The following is a 21771-nucleotide window of genomic DNA, read 5'->3' as shown; positions in this document are numbered from 1 at the left end:
GGTTCATTGTCTGGGTGGAGAAATAGGTGCAGAAGTCTGGGAACATCTATTGGCGATAATCCGTTGCCCTTTCCTGGCTTTGTCAGCAACCATCAGCAACCCAGAAGACCTCACTCAGTAATTTTGCATTAAATCATTTCACATTTACATTATTGTCTATAATTAACCTCATGTTTTCTATATTTTTTTAATTTTTATTTTTTATTCATTCCTGGGATGTGGGCGTTGCCGGCAAGGCCGGTATTTATTGCCCATCCCCAATTGCCCTTGAGAAGGTAGTGGTGATCCGCCATTTCAGAGGACAGTTAAGAGTCAAACATATTGCTGTGGGTCTGGAGTCACATATAGGCCCAGACCGGGTAAGGGCAGCAGATTTCCTTCCCTAAAGGACGTTAGTGAATCAGACGGGTTTTTATGACAATCCGGCAGTTTCATGGTCACCATTACGTTTACAGGATGTGGGCGTCGCTGGCAAGGTTGGCATTTATTGCCCATCCCTAATTGCCCTTGAGAAGGTGGTGGTGAGCCGCCTTCTTGAACCGCTGAAGTCCATGTGGTGAAGGTGCTCCCACAGTGCTGTTAGGGAGGGAGTTCCAGGATTTTGAACCAGCGACAATGAAGGAATGGCGATATATTTCCAAGTCAGGATGGTGTGTGACTTGAAGGGGAACTTGCAGGTGATGGTGTTCCCATGCACCCGCTGCCCTTGTCCTTCTGGGTGGTAGAGATCGCGGGTTTGGGAGGTGTGGTCATGTTTAATCTCTGCTCAGTAGAGATACAGCCCTCCCTTAACCAATTATATTTATTTCACCTCTTTGCTCAGCCTACAAAACTAAAGGTGAGATGAGGAGAATGTTTTTTTACGCAGCGAGTTGTTGTGATCTGGACTGTGCTGCCTGAAAGGGCGGTGGAAGCAGATTCAATATTGACTTTCAAAAGGGAATTGGAAAAGGAAAAAAAATACAGGGCTATGGAGAAAGAGTGGGGGGTGGGGGCGGGGAGTGAGACTAATTGGATAGCTCTTTCAAAGAGCTGGCACAGGCACGATGGGCGATTGGCCTCCTTCGATGGTGAATCATTCTATGATTCTGTGAAGTGACGAACAACACCAGTTGTCGTCTTTTACCAATTATCTGTAATCTGTGCCCTCTGGTTAGTGTTCTCCTGCCGGTGGAAACAGTTCCTACTCTATCAAAGCCGCTCATAATTTTGATCAGCATTATCAAATCTCCCCTTAACCTTCTCTGCTCTAAGGCGCACTGGAGAAGGTGCAAAAAAGATCGACAAGGTTGATACCAGAACAGAGAGGTTATAACATCAGGAAAGTCTGAACAGGCTGGGGTTCTTTGCTCTAGATTACAACAATGACTGCACTCCAAAAGTACTTCACTGGCTGTAAAGCACATTTGAGATGTCTGGTGGTCGTGAAAGTCTTCAGGAGCAAACTCTTTACCCAGAGGGTGGTGAGAATGTGGAATTTGCTACCACATGGAGTAGGTGAGTAGCATTGATGCATTTAAGGGGAGGCTAGACAAGTGCATAAGAGAGAAAGGAATAGAAGGATATGTTGATAGGGTGAGATGAAGCAGGGTAGGAGGAGGCCCATGTGGAACAGAAACACCAGTTCGGACCCGTTGGGCTGAAAGGCCTGACTCTGTCTGCAAATTCTATGCAAGGGGAACAATCCCATCAACTTTTCCATGGAGGCCTCAAACTGGGTCATTTTGTTGACAGATGGCTACAATCGGTGAAGACGTATTGGGAACGAGTGGAAAGCAGCTCAGAGGAACCACCTTCATCGAACACGAGCCAGAAAAGCAAAAGAAAGCAACAGGCACGCAGGGAGGAGCAGTCCTTCAAAGTGAGACTAGGTACTGACACCGATAAGGAGAACCTGTTGAAAAAAGGCAGTGTTACTGAACACAACTGTTGTGTCCATAGATGCTCTGATAATGACTCCACGAGGCAATGTGTTGTACTTGAACTGTAGTGACCTTAGTCCTTTATTAGTTAACTCCAGAGTGAGGATCACACCTGGTGGCCTGCCTTTTATACTAGGCCAGGCCCACCTGTACAGGTAACCTACAAGTCTCCCACTGCTGTGCCCTCTGGTGGCACACCTTGTGATAGTACCAACAGTAGCCATGTAGGATACATGACAACAAATTTCCTGCATCTTCCCACGTTCTTCCCGTTCTTACTATCCTTCATTGCGGTGAAAATATTATCGTAGAATTATAGAACAGTATAGCGCAGTGGAGGGCCATTCGGCCCGTCGAGTCTGCACCGGCTCTTTCGAAGAGCAACCCAGTTAACCCCACTCCCCCCGCCCTTTCCCCATATCCCTGCAGTTTGTTCTACTTCAAGTATTTATCCAACTCCCTTTTGAAGGCTGCTATTGATTGAATCGGTCTCCACCACCCTATCACACAGTGCCTTCCAAATTTACACCTCGAGTTGCATGAAAACGTTTTTCCTCAAGTCGCCTCTGGTTCTTTTCCCCATCACCTTAAATCTGTGCCCTCTGGTTACCGACCCTTCAGCCATTGGAAACAGTTTCTCCTTATTTACTCGATCTAAACCCTTTGTGATTTTAAACGGAAGTGCACAAGCGGTCCATGGCTCAGTGTCACACTGAATGGCACCTAATGGGTTCGGGCTCATTTCCCGGAGTTCATGCTGCAAACGCTTCAGGAATTCTTTAATAATTTGTGAGCAAACTGTAAGAATATCACACAGGTAAACAGAACACTGCCAGTGCTTTGTTAGCAGAAGGTGCTGGAAGAATATTGTCGGCCTTGGCACCATCTGAGAAGGCGAAAGATGGATTAGTGTAGACAAGTGTACCGGCAACAGATTATTCTTTGTTGCTGTGCAGATGCTAACCCTTTCTGCTGTATATTTTCAGCACGTTTAGTTATGTAGAAGCATACTGCTTCCAGTTTCCCACACTTACACTGGCCTGACAAGGGCAGGGAGAAAATAAACAACCTTTATATCCTGACACTGACACATAAAATCACCCAATGATATATTTAATAAAATAAACAATTGAATGTCAAATGTTCTTCTTTTAACTCATTTTTTAAAGATACGTAGAACCCCCTCCTGAGAGTTCGGCACCCGGTCCAGCAACTCCTGTGGATGTTAAAATTCTCATCCTCGATAGGGTGGACAGGAAGGACCTACTTCCCTTCCCTGAGGGGTCAACGACTGGGGGGCATAGATTTAAAGTAATTGGTAGGAGGTTTAGAGGGGATTTGAGGGGATTTCTTTTCACTCACAGGGGTCTGGAACTCACTGCCTGAAAGGCTGGTCGAGGAAGAAACCCTCACCACATGTAAGAAGTACTTGGATGTGCGCTTGAAGTGCTGTAACCTACAGGGCTACGGACCGAGAGCTGGACAGTGGGAATTGGCTGGGTAGCTCTTTGTCGGCCGGCGCAGATGTGGCCGAAATTGCCCTCCGCATAATTAGAATTATTTGTTGAGTTACCGCCCCAATCGACGGGGCGGGGAACAGAGGGAAAATGCCCTCTTCGTAAAAATCATTGGGGCGGTGTTTGGGGTGGCAGAGGGGCAGAAGTGAGTCGTGAGCGGCGCGGAATGCGGGCGGTGTCATCAGCGTGATGTAGACGTGCCGCCTCGCACTGACGCTTAGCAACGTCCGTCCCCTTCACTTAGGGGGAGGGACGCTGCGAGGACTACTTGACCGCCCACCGGGCGATCCACGGAGCGCTTCGGCCGGGCAGTGGGCCGGCACCCGAGAGGGGGTGCCGAGCCGAGCTGCCTGTTGGCGGACCGGTCGAACCTGTTGCCGCCACTGTCAGGTCGATTGCAGAGTCGGCCGACAGTGAAAAGAAAATGGCGGCCACGGCGGTCTGCCCTCCTCTTTAAGGGCGGACGCGCTGCCCAGCCACCGGCAGCTTCCCGCCGCGGGAAGCTGTCAGGGGGCACCGACCAGCGGTTGATTGACCGTTTGAGGGCAACGTCGCTTCCGGACGGGGACCAGGCAGTGCGCGCCTTAATGACGTCACTACCGCCATTTGCACAGGAGCGGAACGGATACCTTCTCCCCCTCAGGAGGGCAATGTCCCGATCGGCGGAGAGTCCGCCCCGACTGGGCGGAAACTCATTACCACCCGGTTACCGCCGGCAGCTGCTCTTAACAAAAGGCAAGATTTCAGCCCCAATGGCCTTTTTCCGTGCTGTAAATTTCTATGATTTGTCTTCAAATCCCTCCATGGTCTCGCTCCTCCCTAACTCTGTACCTCCTCCAGCCCTACAATATTTTGAAACACGAGCCTGTAGCTATGTTACTGATGGTTGAAAATTGCATTGATCAATCTTGACATAAGAAAGGGTGAGTTGCATGTTGTGGCTCAGTGTTTTGAAGGGGAGCAGTTTCTGTTCAAAAGAAAGAGAAGGACTTACATTTGCTTGGCACCTTGCCCTGTCTCTCACGTGCCGTTAGTTACTCTGAAGTGCCGTGAATATTACGTAGGCCAATGCGGCAGCCATTGTACAAGCAGCAATGGGAGGAGTCGGCAGTTAACCTCACTCTGGTGGCACTGGTTGAGGGAGATATGTTGACCAGGACACCAGGGGAACTCCCCGCTCTTCTTCAACTTGTGCTGTGGGATCTTTACAATCCGTCCGGTGGGACCTCAGTTCAACATATTTAAAGGTCGTTAAGATAATGAAAGCCTTTCTACCCTACGTAAAATAGAGGTGATCCAAAACTCGACTGGATGTGTCCTAACTCGCACCAAGTCCTGCTTACCCATCACCCCCTGTGCTCGCTGACCTGCATTGGCTCCCGGTTAAGCAATTCCTCGATTTCAAAAATCACATTTTTGTTTTCAGATCCCTCCATGGCCCTCGCCCCTCCCTATCTCTGTAATCTCCTCCAGCCCCTCTCCCCACCCCCCCACCTCCTGAGATGTCTGCGCTCCTCTAATTCTGCCCTCTTGAGCATCCCTGATTATAATCTCTCAACCATCGGTGGCCGTGCCTTCTGTTGCCTGGGCCCCAAGCTCTGGAACTCCCTGCCTAAACCCCTCCGCCTCTCTACCTCTCTTTCCGCCTTCAAGACGCTCCTTAAAACCTACCTCTTTGACCAAGCTTTTAGTCACCTGCGCTAATTTCTACTTATGCGGCTCGGTGTCAAATTTTTTATCTCATAATGCTTCGGTGAAGCTCTTTGGGACGTTTCACTACGTTAAAGGCGCTATAAAAATATTAAAAAAATTAAAAATGAAAGGCTTTATTACGGTACATGTAGAGAAAATGTTTCCACTCATGTAGGGGAGACCAAAACTAGGGGACATCAATATAAGATAGTCACTAATAAATGCAACAGGGAATTCAGGAGATGCTTCTTTACACAGAAAGTGGTTAGAATGTTGAACTCACTACTACAGGGATTGGTTGAGGCCAATAACACTGAGGCATTTAAGGGGAAGCTAGATAAAGACATGATGGAGAAAGGAAAAGAAGGATATGCTGATCGGGTTAGACGGAGAGGGGTGGGAGGAGGCTCGTGTGGAGCATAAACACCGGCACACATCAGTTGGGCTGAATGGACTGTTTCTGTGCAGTACACTTGATGTAACTCAATGCAGCCTAGATTATACGTTCAAATTCTGCAGTGGGCCTTGAACCTTTAACCCTTTGACTCAACTGAGCCATGTCAATGGAGAAAATTGGCCGTGTGGTTGACCGTGAGGAGGAAAGCTCCAGACTGCAGGAAGATATCGATCAACTGGTCAGTTGGGCAGAACAGTAGCAAATGGAATTCAATCTGGAAAAGTGTGAGGCAAAGCATTTGGGGAGGGGCAACAAGGCAAAGGAATACACAATAAATGGGAGGACACTGAGAGGTGTGGAGGAGCAGAGGGACCTTGGAGAATATATCCACAGATCCTTAAAGGTAGTAGAACAGGTCTATAAGGTAGTTAAAAATGCATATGGAATGCTTTTCTTTATTAACCAAGGCTTAGAATATAAGAGCTTGAACTGTATAAAACACTGGTTAGGCCGCAGCTGGAGTACTGCGTGCAATTTTGGTCACCACATTACAGAAAATATGTGACTGCACTAGAGAGGGTACAGAGGAGATTTATGAGGATGTTGCCAGGACTGGAAAACATTAGCTATGAGGAAAGATTGGATAGGCTGGGGGTTATTTTCTTTGGAACAGAGGAGGCTGAGGGGAGATTTAATTGAGATGTATAAAATTATGAGGGGTCTGGATAGAGTGGATAGGAAGGACCTATTTCCCTTAGCAGAGGGTTCAATAACCAGGGGGCATAGATTTAAAGTAGTTGGTAGAAGGATTGGTGGGGAGATGAGGAAGAATATCTTCACCCAGAGGGTTGTGGGGGTCTGGAACTCACTGCCTGAAAGAGTGGAAGAAGCAGAAACCCTCGCCATATTTAAAAGGTACTTGGACGTGCACTTAAAGTCAGGTAAACTACAGGGCTACGGAGCAAGAGTTGGAAGGTGGGATTAGGCTGGATAGCTCTTGATCGACAGGTGTGAACACGATGGGCCGAAATGGCCTCCTTCCATGTGGTAATTGTTTCTATGATTTCTATGAAAATAATTTCATACACACGTATTATTCCATTCCGATGCGAATCTCCCAAAATGCAATTTCACCCCATTAAAGGTACTATTGTGTTAGATTGTCATGACATGTCACGCATGTGCGTTGTGACCTTGGCTGTTTTTCTATTGCTTGCAGTGACTTATGGAGAACGATACAATGACCTTGAAAAACTTGTGTGTGACTTCAAAGACAATGAATACAAGTTCATTCCCTACCATCCCTGTGCTGCCTTAACAGTGTACCATGTAAGTTGTAAATTGCTTCAGAGTAACATTGACAACAACATTTTGTATTTATATAATGGCTTTAACATAGCGAAACGTCCTAAGGCGCTTCACAAGAGAACTATGAGATAAAAAATTTGACACCGAGCCACATAAGGAGAAATTAGTGCAAGTGACCAAAAGCTTAGTCAAAGAGGTCGGTTGTAAGGAGCATCTTAATGGAGGAAAGTGAAGTAGTGAGGTGGAAAGTTTTAGGCAGGGAGGTCTAGAAGGCACGGCCACCAATGGATGAACGGTTAAAGTTAGGGATGCTCAAGAATTAGAGGAACGCAGACATCTCAGGGGCTTGTGGGGCTGAAGGAGATTACAGAGATAGGGAGGGGGCGAGGCCATGGAGGGATTTGAAAACAAGGATGAGAATTTTGAAATCGAGGCGTTGCTTAGCCGGGTGCCAATGTAGGTCAGCGAGAACAGGGGTGCTGGGTGAGTGAGACTTGGTGCGAGTTAGGACCTCAAGTTTAAATAGGGTAGAATGTGGGAGGCCAGCCAGGAGTGCGTTGGATTAGTCAAGTCTAGAGAAACAAAGGCATGGGTGAGCAGCAGATGAGCTGAGGCAGAGGTGGAGATGTTATGGAGGTGGAAATGCTGCAGATAAGTGGTCGAAAGCTCATTTCAGCATCAAATATGGCACCAAGGTTGCGAACAATCTGATTCAGCCTCAGACAGGAGTTGGGGAGAGGGATGGAGTCAGTGGCTAGGTAATATAGTTTGTGGTGGGGACTGAAAACACTGGCTTCGGTCTTCCCAATATTCAATTGGAGAAAATTTTTGCTCATCCAGACAGACAAGCAATCTGACAATTTAGAGACTGTGAAGGGGTCAAGAGAAGTGATAGTGAGGTAGAGCTGGGTGTCATCAGCGTAAAGGCGGAAACTGACGCTGTGTTTTCGGATGATGTCGCCAAGGGGCAACATGTAGATGAGAAATAGGAGGGGGCCAAGGATAGATCCTTGGGGGACACCAGAGGTAACGTTGCGGGGGTGGAAAGAGAAGCCGTTGCAGGTGATTTTGTGGCTACGATTAGATAGATAATGGAACCAGGCGAGTGCAGTCCCACCCAGCTGGACGACGGTGGAGAGGCGTTGGAGGAGGATGGAGTGGTCAACCGTGTCAAAGGCTGCAGACAGGTCGAGAAGGACGAGGAGGGATAGTTTGTCTTTGTCACGGTCACAAGGGATGTCGTTTGTGACTTTGATGAGAGCCATTTCGGTCCTGTGGCAGGGGCGGAAACCGGATTGGAGGGATTCAAACCTGGAACTGCGGGAAAGATGGGCACGGATTTGGGAGGCCACAGCACGTTCGAGGACTTTGGAGAGCAAAGGGAGGTTGGAGATGGGGCTATGATTTAGATGAGAATGATTTCGCTGTAATGGCAGCGCTGAGGTTGGGGTACGGTAGTGTTGCGGTTATGGCACGGCACGAGTAATGCAAGGGCCTGAACTGCCAATCCTCGCAGAGTGTGAGTTAAAATCCTACCAATGCAGTTTGAGAATTTGGATTTAGCGTAAACAGAAACTGGAAATAAAAAATCTGCTGTCAGCAAATGTGACTGTGAAGCTGTCGGATTGTAGTACAAACCCAACTGGTTTACTAACGTCCTTTAGGGAAGGAAATCTGCCGTCCTTACCCGGTCTGGTCGAATACGGTTGACTCTGAAGTGTCCTAGCAAGACACTCAGTTGTAACAAACTGCTACACCAGAAAGAAGGCCCACCATCACCTTCTCAGGAGATTTAGGGATGGCAATAAATTCCATCTTTCTCAGCGACACCCACATCCCCAAGAATTACATTTTTTTTAACTGTCCTGACCCCAGATTGTGAAGGATGGCAGCGGGAAAATTTGGACGGTGAGGTGACTTCTCAATGGCCATGGTGGGATTTGAACTCACGATCTGCTGGATTATTCATCCGGTCCAGTAACAAAACCACTACGCTACCGTGCCAGCAACCACAGTGGAGGAAAAGCCAGGCCTGGAACAGTGGAGTGCCAATTGTACAAGGAAAACATTTTCACCGGTTGCCCGATCAATAGCCGATGTTTAAAGGCACCACTTGACTGATAACAGCCTTCTCTTTATGACACAATGACCTTTGTGTAGTCAGAGATGAGAGTCCTCTTTAATGCTTCTGGCAAATACATTCGGTTCAACTGGTCCATGTCGGCGTTTAAGCTCCACACGAGCCTCTTGCCACCCCAACTTCAACTAACCCTATCATCAAAACGTTCTACTCCTTTCTCCCTCCTGTGTTTATCCAGCTTCCCCTTAAATGCATCTGTGCTATTTGCCTCAACCACTTCCTGTAGTTGCAAGTTCCACATTCTCACCACTCTCTGTAGTAAAGAAATTTCTCCTGAATTCTTTATTTAATTTATTAGTGACTATCTTATATTTATGGCCCCTTGTAAACAGATAAGAACATAAGAAATAGGAGCAGGATTAGGCCAGGGGGAATTGATAATATTGGGAAACAGGGAAATGGCAGAGACTTTGAACAAATATTTTGTATCGGTCTTCATCCCAATAATTGACAATCAAGGGGCTATTAGGTGAGCTGGGGCGGGGGGGGGGAGGGGGCGGGGGACTTAAAATAATCACTATCACTAGAGAAAAAGTACTCAGCAAACTAATGGGACTAAAGGTGGACAAGTCCCCTGGACGTGATGTCCTGCATCCAAGGGTCTTAAAAGAAATGGCTGCAGAGCTAGTGGATGCATTGTTTATAATCTTCCAAAGGTCCCTGGATTCTGGAGAGTTCCCAACATATTGGAAAACTGCAAATGTAAGCCCCTATTTAAGAAACAAGGGAGACAGAAAGCAGGAAACTATAGACCAGTTAGCCTAATATCTGACATTGGGAAAATGCTGGAGTCCCTTATTCAGGAAGTAGCAGCAGGACATTTAGAAAATCATAATGCAGTCAAGCAGAGTCAGCATGGTTTTATGAAAGGGAAATCATGTTTGACAAATTTGCTTTGAGGATGTAATTAATGAGCAGGGTGTAATATGTCCTCACTATACAGTATAAATGCACACGAGGCCCATACTTGAGAGCAGGTCACTCTGTGACCAGTAACCTTTATTAGCCAGCACTGAAGTGATGAAGGTGAATGGAGCTTCCCCTTTTATACCTGAAAGACCAGGTTGGGAGTGTCTCCCACAAGTTCACCACCTAGTGGTCAATGTTCTCATGGTGTACAACTTAGGTCAGTTTTTTTACATGGGTTACAATGACAGTTAAATACATGACAGGGTGGATAAAGGGGAACCAGTAGATGTCATGTATTTGGATTTTCAGAACGCATTCGATAAGGTGCCACATAAGAGGTTACTGCACAAGATAAGAGCTCAAAGGATTGGAGTTAAGATACTAGCGTGGATAGAGGATTGACTAACTAACAGAAAACAGAGAGTCAGGATAAATAGGTCATTTTCAGGTTGGCAAACTGTAACTAGTGGGGTGCCACAGTGACTGAGCTGGGTCCTCAACGAGTTACCATTTATATTAATGACTTGGACGAAGGGACCGAGTGTAATGTAGCCAAATTTGCTGACGATACAAAGATAGGTGGGAAAGCAAATTGAGAGGAGGACACAAAAATTCTGCAAAGGGATATAGACAGGCTCAGCCAGTGGGCAAAAATTTGTCAGATCGAGTATAATATGGGAAAATGTGAGGCTATCCACTTTGGTAGGAAAAATAAAAAAGCAAATTATTTTTTAAGTGGGGAGAGATTACAAAATTGTGCGGTACAGAGGGACCTGGGGGCCCTTGTACATGAAACACAAAAAGTTAGCATGCAGTACAGCAAGTAATCAGGAAGGCAAATGGAATGTTGGTCTTTATTGCAAGGGGTATGGAGCATAAAAGCAGAGAAGTCCTGCTACAACTATACAGGGTATTGGTGAGGCCACACCTGGAGTACTGCGTACAGTTTTGGTCTCCTTATTTAAGGAAGGATATACTTGCATTGGAGGCAGTTCAGAGAAGGTTCACGAGGTTGATTCCTGAGATGAAGGGGTTGTCATATGAAGAAAGGTTGAGCAGGTTGGGCCTATACTCATTGAAGTTTAGAAGACTGAGAGGTGATCTTATTGAAACGTATAAGATTCTGAGGGGCTTGACAGGATAGATGCAGAGAGAATGTTTCCCCTCATGGTGGAATCTAGAACGAAGGGGCATAGTTTCAGAATAAGGAGTTACCCATTTAAGACAGGAATGAGGAGGAATTTCTTCTCTCAGAGGATCGTGAATCTTTAGAATTCTCTAACCCAGAGAGCTGTGGATGCTGGGTCATTTCATATATTTAAGGTGGAGAGAGACAGAATTTTGAAGCATAAGGGAGTGAAGTGTTATGGGGAGCGAGCAGCGAAGTGGAGTTAAGACCAGAATCAGATCAGGATCTTATTGAATGGCGGAGCAGGCTCAAGGGTCCAAATGGTCTACACCTGCTCCTATTTCTTATGTTTTTATGTTCTATATTCTATTTATGGCCCCTTGTTAGGACAGGATTGTGTAAACAAATAAGAACATAATAGGAGCAGGTGTAGGCTATTCCGCCCCTCGCGAGTCTGCTCCGCCATTTAATAAGATCATGGCTGATCGTCTACCTCAACTCAACCTTCCTACACGATTCACATATACCTTGATTCTCTTCATAGCCAGCTGGTAACAGCCTTCTCTATCCAAATATAGGTGGAGGTAAATGTAACAATATAAATCATTAATCATCATAGGCGGTCCCTCGAACGAGGGTGACTTGCTTCCACAAGAGTTCACAGATATTTCGATGAAGGACCCGATGTTCCAGTCCTGAACTGCAATTGAGGGGGTGGAAGATGCCTGTGTGTGGATTTTTATAACGTGTGGTGACCGTTGCACACCAGCCACCACACGGGCTTGACAGAGCTAGGTCTTATTCCAGTGGCAAGGATTAACCAAGACGACTGGAGACCTGCTCTGCTGCACGGCCCTAGCGCACACTATGTCTATGGCAGCATCCTCTTCCTTGATGAAGACAGATGCAACGTACTTATTTAGTACCTCAGCCTTACCCTCTGCTACCGTGCATAGGTCTCCTTTTTGGTCTCGAATTGGCCCCACCCCTCCTCTTACTACCCTTTTACTATTTGTGCCTATAGAATATTTTTAGAAGACCTTCTATGTTGGCTGCCATTCTATTCTCATACCCTCTCGTATTTTCTTTTTCACTTCTCCTCTGACCGTGCTATACATAGTCCGATTCTCAGATGTATTTGCAACCTGACATTCTCTATCTGTTTCTTCATTTGAAAATCCTAAAGCACCTGGTATTCCCAGGCAGTCTCTCACCAAGCCTTACTCTAGGGGCCAAATTAAAAGCAGAACCAAAAAGGTAATAATCTCTGGATTACTACCTGAGCCATGAGCAAATTTGCAGATTAAACACGTGGCTCAAAGACTGGTGTGAGAGAAATGGGTTTTGGTTCGTGGGACACTGGCACCAGTACTGGGGTAAGAGGGAGCTGTTCCGTTGGGACGGACTCCACTTAGACCGTGCTGGGACTAGGGTCCTGGCAAACTAGGGCTAGGGCTGTAGAGAGAGCTTTAAACAAATTAGTGCGGGGGGGGGGGGGGGGGGGCGGGGGGGCGGGGAAGGGGAGGGTTCAGGTGAGCAGAAACTTAAAAGGTCAAAGAACAAGGTGAAGGCAATAGAGCAGGGTAGCATTGGGGGAAATGAAAACCAGAGCGTGACAGGAAGGGACATAAGAGTGTATCAGAAACTGGGACCATATCAGGAGAAAATAGTAAGAAAACACATTTAAAAGCTCTTTATCTGAATGCACACAGCATTCGTAAAAAATTAGATGAGCTGTCGGCACAAATAGTTATAAATGGGTGTGATCTGGCAGCCATAACAGAGACGTGGTTGCAAGATGACCAAGATTGGGAACTAAACATTCAGGGGTATTTGACAATTTGGAAGGACAGACAGAAAGGTAAAGGAGGTGGGTTAGCTCTGTTGATAAATAATGGAATCACTGCAATAGTGAGAAATTATATTGGCTCAAATGATCAGGGTGTTGAAACAGTTTGGGTGGAGATAAGGAATAATAGGGGGAAAAGTCACTGGTGGGCGTAGTCTTTCGGCCTCCTAACAGTAGCAACTCTTGTTGGTCAGAGTATAAACCAGGAAATAGTGGGGGCTTGTAAAAAGGGAACAGCAATAATCATGGGTGATTTTAACCTCCATATTGATTGGACGAATCAAATTGGTCAGGGTAGCCTTGAGGAAGAGTTCATAGAGTGCATAAGGGACAGGTTCCTTGGGCATTATGTAATGGAACCAACCAGGGGACAGGCTATCTTAGATTTGGTCCTGTGTAATGAGACAGGATTAATAAAAAATCTCCCAGTAAAGGATCCCCTTGGAATGAGTGATCATAGCATGGTTGAATTTCAAATTCAGATGGAGGGTGAGAAAGTTGGATCTCAAACCAGTGTCCTAAGCTTAAATAAGGGAAACTATGAAGGTATGAGGGCAGAGTTAGCTAAAGTGGACTGGGAAAATAGATTAAAGTGTAGGACAGTTGATGAACAGTGGTGTACACTTAGAGATATTTCGTAACTCTCAAGAAAAATATATTCCAGTGAGGAGGAAAGGGTGTACGAGAAAATATAGCCATCCATGGCTAACTAATGAAATAAAGAATGGTATCCAATTAAAAACAAGGGCATACAATGTGGCCAAAACCAATGGGAGGACAGAAAATTGGGAAGTTTTAAAAAGTCAGCAAAGAATGACTAAAAAAATGATTAAAAAAGGGAAGATAGACTATGAAAGTAAACTAGCACGAACTATAAAAACAGATAGCAAAAGTTTCTATAGGTATATATAAAAATTAAGAGTGGCAAAAGTAAATGTTGGTCCCTTAGAGGACAAGACCGGGGAATTAGTGATGGGAAACATGGAGATGGCAGAAACTCTGAAAAAATATTTTGTATCAGTCTTTACGGTAGAGGACACTAACAATATCCAAACAGTAGATAGTCAAGGGGGGATAGCGGGGGAGGAACTGTACATAATCACTAAGGAGGCGGTACTCAGTAAGATAATGGGACTAAAGGCAGATAAATCCCCTGGGCCTGATGACTTGCATCCTAGGGTCTTAAGAGAAGTAACGGCAGGGATAGTGAATGCATTGGTTGTAATTTACCAAAATACCCTGGATTCTGGGGAGGTCCTAGCAGATTGAAAAACTGCAAATATTTAAAAAAGGAGGCAGACAAAAAGCAGGAAACTATAGACCAGTTAGCCTAACATCTGTGATTGGGAAAATGTTGGAGTCCATTATTAAAGAAGCAGGCAGCAGGACATTTGGAAAAGCATAATTCAGTCAGGCAGAGTCAGCATGGATTTATGAAGGGGAAGTCATGTTTGACAAATTTGGTGGAATTCTTTGAGGATGTAACGAACAGGTTGGATAAAGGGGAACCAGTGGATGTGGTGTATTTGGACTTCCAGAAGGCATTTAGCAAAGTTACTGCACAAGATAAAAGTTCACTGGGTTGAGGGTAATATATTAGCATGGATAGAGGATTGGCTAACTAACAGAAAACAGAGAGTCGGGATAAATGGGTCATTTTCCGGTTGGCAATCAGTAACTAGTAGGGTGCCGCAGGGATCAGTGCTGGAACCTCAACTAAGAGACCGAGTGTAACGTAGCCAGGTTTGCTGACGATACAAAGATGGGAGGAAAAGCAATGTGTGAAGAGGACACAAAAAACCTGCAAAAGGACATAGACAGGCTAAGTCAGTGGGCTAAAATTTGGCAGATCGAGTATAATGTTGGAAAGTGTGAGGTCATGCACTATGGCAGAAAAAAATCAAAGAGCAAGTTATTAATTAAATGGAGAAAAATTGCAAAGTGCTGCAGTACACCGGGAGCTGGGGGTACTTGTGCATGAAACACAAAAGGTTAGTATGCAGGTACAGCAATTTGATCAGGAAGGCCAATGGAATCTTGGCCTTTATTGCAAAGGGGACGGAGTATAAAAGCAGGGAAGTCTTGCTACAGTTATACAGGGTGAGGCCACACCTGGAATACTGCATACAGTTTAGGTTTCCATATTTATGAAAGGATATACTTGCTTTGTGGCAGTTCAGACAAGGTTCACTAGGTTGATTCCGGAGATGAGGGGGTTGACTTATGAGGAAAGGTTGAGTAGGTTGGGCCTCTACTCATTGGAATTCAGAAGAATGAGAGGTGATCTTATCGAAACCTATAAGATTATGAGGGGGCTTGACAAGGTGGATTCAGAGAGGATGTTTCCACTGATAGGGAAGACTAGAACTAGAGGACATGATCTTTGAATAAGGAACCACCTATTTAAAACAGAGATGAGGAGAAATTTCTTCTCTGAGGGTTGTGGATCTGTGGAATTCGCTGCCTCAGAGAGCTGTGGAAGCTGGGACATTGAATAAATTTAAGACAGAAATAGACAGTTTCTTAAATGATAAGGGCATAAGGGATCATGGAGAGCGGGCAGGGAAGTGAACCTGAGTCCATGATCGGATCAGCCATGATCGTATTAAATGGCGGAGCAGGCTCGAGGGGCCGTATGGCCTACTCCTGTTCCTATTTCTTATGTTCTTATGTTCTATGTTCTATTTATGGCCCCTTGTTAGGACAGGGTTGTGTAAACAAATAAGAAGATAAGAAATAGGAGCAGGAGTAGGCCATTCGGCCCCTCGAGCCTGCTCCACCATTCAATCAGATTATGGCTGATCTTCTACCTCAACTCAACTTTCCTGTCCTATCCACACATCCCTTAATATCCAACTGGGAACAGCCTTCTTTATCCAAATATAGGTGGAGGTCAATCATGCTTTGCACTGGTGTCAGTGAAGGGTTTGTGAATCTTGTAATTCTCCTCTCACTGGAAATGTGTGACGTTACTGAAGAAGATCAGCTTCTCTGGCTTGTCTAATGGCACTTGTGTGTTTTTGTCTCCTAGATTAAGAATTATGGGATCCCGTCAGACTTTGCACTTTCTCCACCCGAATGCCTGAGACTGTATGACGCAATGGTGCAGGTTTCCCCCGGGTGGCCCAGGGCGCAGGTGTGTAAAACTATGCAGCGCAGCAGGAAAGTCCATGTTCAGAACCATAGAAGCTCACAGCACAGAAGGAGGCCATTCGACCCATTGTAGGCCGCGTTCGTCTTCACCACTTGGGCGGTAACAGGGGGACACAACCCCGCCTCTTCCTCCACGTCCAGGCCCTACCCCCTACCACACCCCGCTGAGCAAAAACACCTGATTTTCATGAGCATTAAAATCAATGGAAATAAAGTCGGAATGTAACTTGTGAGTTCAAGTCCCACTCCAGAGACTTTGAGCACTAAATCTAGGCTGACACTCCCAGTGCTGTACTGAGGGAGGAGCGCTGCACTGTTGGAGGTGCCGTCTTTCGGATAAGATGTTAAAGCGAGGTCCCGTCTGCTCTTTCAGGTGAGCGTAAAAGATACCCCAGCACTATTTCGAAGAAGAGCAGTGGAGTTTGCCCCTGGTATCCTGTCCAATATGTATCCCTAATATGTATTCATCATCACTAAAATGTAATGTGATAATTACATTGTTGTTTGTGGGAGCTTGCTGTGCGCAAATTTGCTGCTGCATTTCCTACATTCCAATAATGACTACACTTCAAAAGTACTTTATTGGCTGTAAAGTACTTCGAGACATCCTGAAGTTGTGAAAGCTTGGGCTAGATTTTCGGTTCTGCTAATTTCGAGGCGGTAATGGCGGTGGGACGGTAGAGTTTGATCCCGGGAACAGTTTGTGCCTCGACGAGAGGCCTGGGGGCGGGGGGGAAACATTTTAAAAACCCACCAAACACATTCCCAATAAATAACTCACGCCACCACAACATAAATCGCAAAAAAGAAATTCAATTGCACTTACCCGAGGACGACACAACTTACCTCACTGCAGCTGCTACAGCTCGGACCGCCCACTTTCACAGGCGGCAGATCGAGCGGCAGCCAAAAATCGCGTCTGTGTTGCAACCAGCTCGCCTCTTCCGAGTTCCGCGCACCGAAAGTTACAGCGGGGCGCTGGAAACTGACTGCCCACCCGGAAGTGCTTACCGCCGCCATTGCCACCCTTTCCGGGGCACTAACAGGGGGGGGCAGAAAACTGAAAATCCATCCCAATTGTCTTTCTTTACTTAAATCATTTCAACTGCTGACATTCAAGTTTAGTTGTTCTGTTCTTTTCCTTTCCAAACCGTCACATAAGAGAGGAATGAATTGTTGGCGTTATTTTTCCAGTCATATCCTGTTATTGTATTGATTGCTTAGCCCTCCTTACTTAATGGCAGAGCAGCCCTGGTATTTGCCCGATGTAAATATTAACCTCACCAATCGCTCACCATACGGTATTTGCCCGATGTAAATATTATCGTCACCAATCGCTCACCATGCGGTATTTGCCCGATGTAAATATTAGCCTCACCAATCGCTCACCATACGGTATTTGCCCGATGTAAATATTAGCCTCACCAATCGCTCACCATACGGTATTTGCCCGATGTAAATATTAGCCTCACCAATCGATCACCATATGGTTTTACTGCAGGAACTTGAGCCCGAGGAGTACCAGTCCTTTAAGAACAGAGTCATTATCCGGAAGCGTGATGTGAGAGAATATGAAGCTGAGCTGAAGAAGGAACTTGTCGGATGGGTTAAAGCAGGACGGAAGAAAGAGGTAGGTTTGTGCTCACTGTCAAATACAGAATGTGCCCCACAACTGGTCCGTGCCAGTGTTATTGCTCTACCCCTCTCTATCTCACCCTATCAGCATATCCTTCTATTCCTTTCTCCCTCATGTGTTAATCTAGCTTCCCCTTAAAAGCATCTATGATACTCACCTCAACTATTCCTTGTGGTAACGAATTCCACTCTCTAGTTTCTTCTGAAATCTCTCTTGGATTTATTCGTGCCTATCTTATATTCCTGACCTCTAGTCCTGGCTTCCGCAACAAGTAAGAAACATTTTCTCGACGTATATCCCATCAAACCCTTTCATAATCTTAAAGACCTCGATCAGCTCACCCCTCACCCTTCACTTTTCGAGAGAACAGAGTTCCAGCCTGTTCAATTTTTCAATCATATAAACTCTATCCTAGCTTGATAATATCAAGAGCCATCACTGTGAGCAATCATGGGCCAATTCCACACTCCCAGAGGGTAGAGACGCACACACACTGCAGAAACATCACTGGCTCATAGCTTGTGATTTGCCATCCAATATGGACATGAGCTGGCACTTCAGTGCATTACTCAGGGAAAAGATAAGAAAGATTTGCACTTATATTGCGCCTTTCATGACTACTAGAAATCCCACAGTGCTTTACAGTTAATGAAGTACTATTTTTTTCAAATATAGTCACTGTTGTAATGTAGGAAACATGACAGCCTATTTGCACACAGCAAGTTCTCACAAACAGCAATGTGATAATGACCAGATTGTTTGTTTTAGTGATGTTGATCGAGGGATAAATATTGGCCAGGACACCTGGGATAACACGCCTGCTCTTCTTCGAAATAGTGCCACGGGATCTTTCATGTCCACGTGAGAGAGCAGACGGGGCCTCAGTTTACTGGTGCATCTGAAAGATGGCACCTCTGACAGTGCAGCACTCCCTCAGCACTGCACTGGGAGTGTCAGCCTAGATTTTTGTGCTCAAGTCTCCAGTCTGTCTGAGAGGTGAGGGCACTACCCACTGAGCCACAGCTGCGACATTGTCAGAGCTTCCAACTTCAGCCGAGTCGTTAAACCGTGTCCATCACAGGTGAACGTAAAAGCCTGGTCTGTTTGTGAGCCAAGCTGATTGGTTAATTACTAGTGATGTCTGGAGTTCTGCAGAATTACCTAGCTCAGATGTTGCCTCAGAATGTTAACTTGGTTTCAATCTCCCATTGGTAGGCATGTCATCCAACTCTAGAGAGACCCCAGTTATCCTTTCACCCCTCTGTCTAAAGTGGATAGTCACTAATGCCCATTGATTCAGCATAGCAAGCTCTGGTAATGGCACTATATGGTTTTACAGTACTGTTTTGTTCTCAGTCCAATCCAATCGGTACTTAGTGTGGCTGGCACCTTGGAGACATTAATGCTGTACTGTGATTCCTGGATCCTGGTAGCAGTGAGAATTGATTGCTATGATTGGTCAACAACTCCATTATCATTATAGGGTTGCCAACCCTCCAGGATTGTCCTGGAGTCTCCAGGAATTAAATATTAATCTCCAGGACGCTGCTGCAACCAACACCCAGGATCTTAAAAATGCTGGACTCCATTATTAAGGAAGCAGTAACAGGACATTTGGAAAAGCATAATTCAGTCAAGCAGAGTCAGCATGGTTTAATGAAAGAGAAATCATGTTTGACAAATTTGCTGGATTTCTTTGAGGATGTAGCGAGCAGGGTGGATAAGGGGGAACCAGTGGATGTGATGTATTTGGATTTCCAGAAGGCATTTGACAAGGTGCCACATAAAAGGTTACTGCACAAGATAAAAGCTCACGGGGTTGGGGGTAATATATTAGCATGTACAAGGATTGGCTAAGGTAGCAGAAAACAGAGAGTCGGGATAAATGGTTCATGCACAAGGAGCCTCAGGGTCTCTCTGTACTGCAACACTTTGCAAGTTTTCTCCATTTAAATTATAATTTGCTTTTCTATTATTTCTGCCAAAGTGGATAACCTCACATTTTCCCACATTATACTCCATCTGCCAAATTTTTGCCCACTCACTTAGCCTGTCTATCTCCCTTTGCAGATTTTTTGTGTATCCTCCTCACAATTTGCTTTCCCACCCATCTTTGTATCATAAGCAGACTTGGCTACATTACGCTCAGTCCCTTCATCCAAGTCATTAATATAGATTGTAAATAGTTGAGGACCCAGCAATGATCTCTGCGGCACCCCACTAGTCACTCTTTGCCTAACCAGAAAATTACCCATTTATCCCGACTCTCTGTTTTCCGTTAGTTAGCCAATCCTCTATCCATGCTAATATATTACCCCCAACCCCGTGAGCTTTTATCTTGTGCAGTAACCTTTTATGAGGCACCTTATCGAATGCCTTCTGGTAATCCAAATACATCACATTCACTGGTTCCCCCTTATCCATCCTACTCATTACATCCTCAAAGAACTCCAGCAAATTTGTCAAACATGATTTCCCTTTCATAAAACCATACTGACTCTGCTTGATTAAATCATGCTTTTCCAAATGTCCTGCTACTGCTTCCTTAATAATGGACTCCAGCATTTTCCCAACAACAGATGTTAGGCTAACTGGTCTATAGTTTCCTGCTTTTTGTCTGCCTCCTTTTTTAAATAGGGGCGTTACGTTTGCGGTTTTCCAATCCGCTGGGACCTCCCCAGAATCCAGGGAATTTTGGGTGATTGCAACCAATGCATCCACTATCTCTTTCCTTCCCTCCCCCTTAAAGGACCAAGTTTCCGCCCTCTGGAAAAACGGTGTATCTCGATAAGGTGCGGCAACTTTCTGGAAGAGAAAGGGCGCCGAAAACTTACCTTGTGATTCTCCGGTCTCCTCGGGACGTCTTCGTGCTCGGCGTGGCGCAGCACAAGGGATCGGGGGCGGAGCTAGAGTGTGCGCATGTGCAGTAGCTCCTCGCCCTCGAGGCTGCCTGGGAGGGGCCTGACTCTAGCCCTGGCCGAATGGGCTCACAGGGCGAAGATCGGGACTCTGACCTCGCTCCCGTACAGCTGCCTTTCCCTCCTCCCGTTCAGCCTCTCCCCCCCCGCCTCCCTCTTCTCCCCCGCTTCTCTTTCCCTCCCTTCTCTCCCCCTCCCTTCTCTCCCACCCCCTCCCCATCCCTATTCTTCCCCCCTCCCTCCCTCCATGTCGTCAGCGGGGCCCGCCCGAAATCTCACTGGGGGTTGGCCCCGCCCGAAGTGTCAGCTGCGGCGGTGACCCGCCCCGGCCCGTTCAGCCTCTTCCTCCCTCACTCCCCTCCCTCCCCCCCTCCCCCTCCTCTCCCTCCCTCCTTCCCTCCCTCCTCTCCCTCTCTCTCTCTCTCTCCCTCCCTCCCCCTCTCTCCCTCCCTCCCTCCTCTCCCTCCTCTCTCTCCCTCTCTCCCTGCTCTACCTCTCCCCTCCTCTCCCTCTCCCCTCCCTCCCTCCCCTCCTCTCCCCCTCTCCCTCCCTCCCTCCCTCCCTCTCCCTTCTCTACCTCTCCCCTCCTCTCCCCCCTCCCCCTCCTCTCCCTCCCTCCTTCCCTCCCTCCTCTCCCTCTCTCTCTCTCTCCCTCCCTCCCCCTCTCTCCCTCCCTCCCTCCTCTCCCTCCTCTCTCTCCCTCTCTCCCTGCTCTACCTCTCCCCTCCTCTCCCTCTCCCTCCCTCCCTCTCTCCTCTCCCCCCTCTCCCTCCCCCTTCTCCCCCTCCTCTCCCTCCACCCCCTCTCCCCCTCTCCCTCCTCGCCCTCCTCTCTCTCCCTCCCTCACTCTCCCTCCTTACCTCTCCCCTCCTCTCTCTCTCCCCCTCCCTCCCCTCCTCTCCCTCCCTTCCCCTCCTCTCCCCTCTCCCTCCCTCCCTCCCACCCCCTCTCTTCCTCCCTCCTCTCCCTCTCTCTCTCTCTCTCCCTCCTCCCTCTCCCTTCTCTACCTCTCCCCTCCTCTCCCTCCCCACTCCCTCCTCTACCTCTCCCTCCCCTCCCTCCCCTCCCGCCCTCTCCCCCCTCTCTCCCCTCCACCCCTCGCTGTCAGAACCGCTGACAGAGAGAGACACACTGGGCGGCCTCGTCCAGCACGCTGTTGGAGGGCTGTCGGTGAGTAGAAATAATTTTTTATTTATTGATT

At 46.8% G+C, this 21771-nt stretch overlaps 1 protein-coding gene across 1 annotated transcript in view; it reads left to right on the top strand.

Annotated features, from left to right (window-relative positions):
* LOC139276698 (probable ATP-dependent RNA helicase DDX60) overlaps positions 1–21771 on the top strand; it is a 159552-nt gene that overhangs the window by 62960 nt on the left and 74821 nt on the right. The window contains exons 19-23 of the mRNA XM_070894704.1: positions 2–117; positions 1735–1871; positions 6748–6857; positions 15895–15999; positions 17518–17646. Coding sequence (XP_070750805.1) covers positions 2–117; positions 1735–1871; positions 6748–6857; positions 15895–15999; positions 17518–17646 — 597 coding nt within the window. The remainder of the gene's footprint in view (position 1; positions 118–1734; positions 1872–6747; positions 6858–15894; positions 16000–17517; positions 17647–21771) is intronic.

Source organism: Pristiophorus japonicus, chromosome 1 (genome assembly GCF_044704955.1).
Source record: "Pristiophorus japonicus isolate sPriJap1 chromosome 1, sPriJap1.hap1, whole genome shotgun sequence".
In the NCBI taxonomy this organism is placed as follows: Eukaryota; Metazoa; Chordata; class Chondrichthyes; family Pristiophoridae; genus Pristiophorus; species Pristiophorus japonicus.
This window is presented reverse-complemented; position numbering and strand designations above follow the sequence as displayed.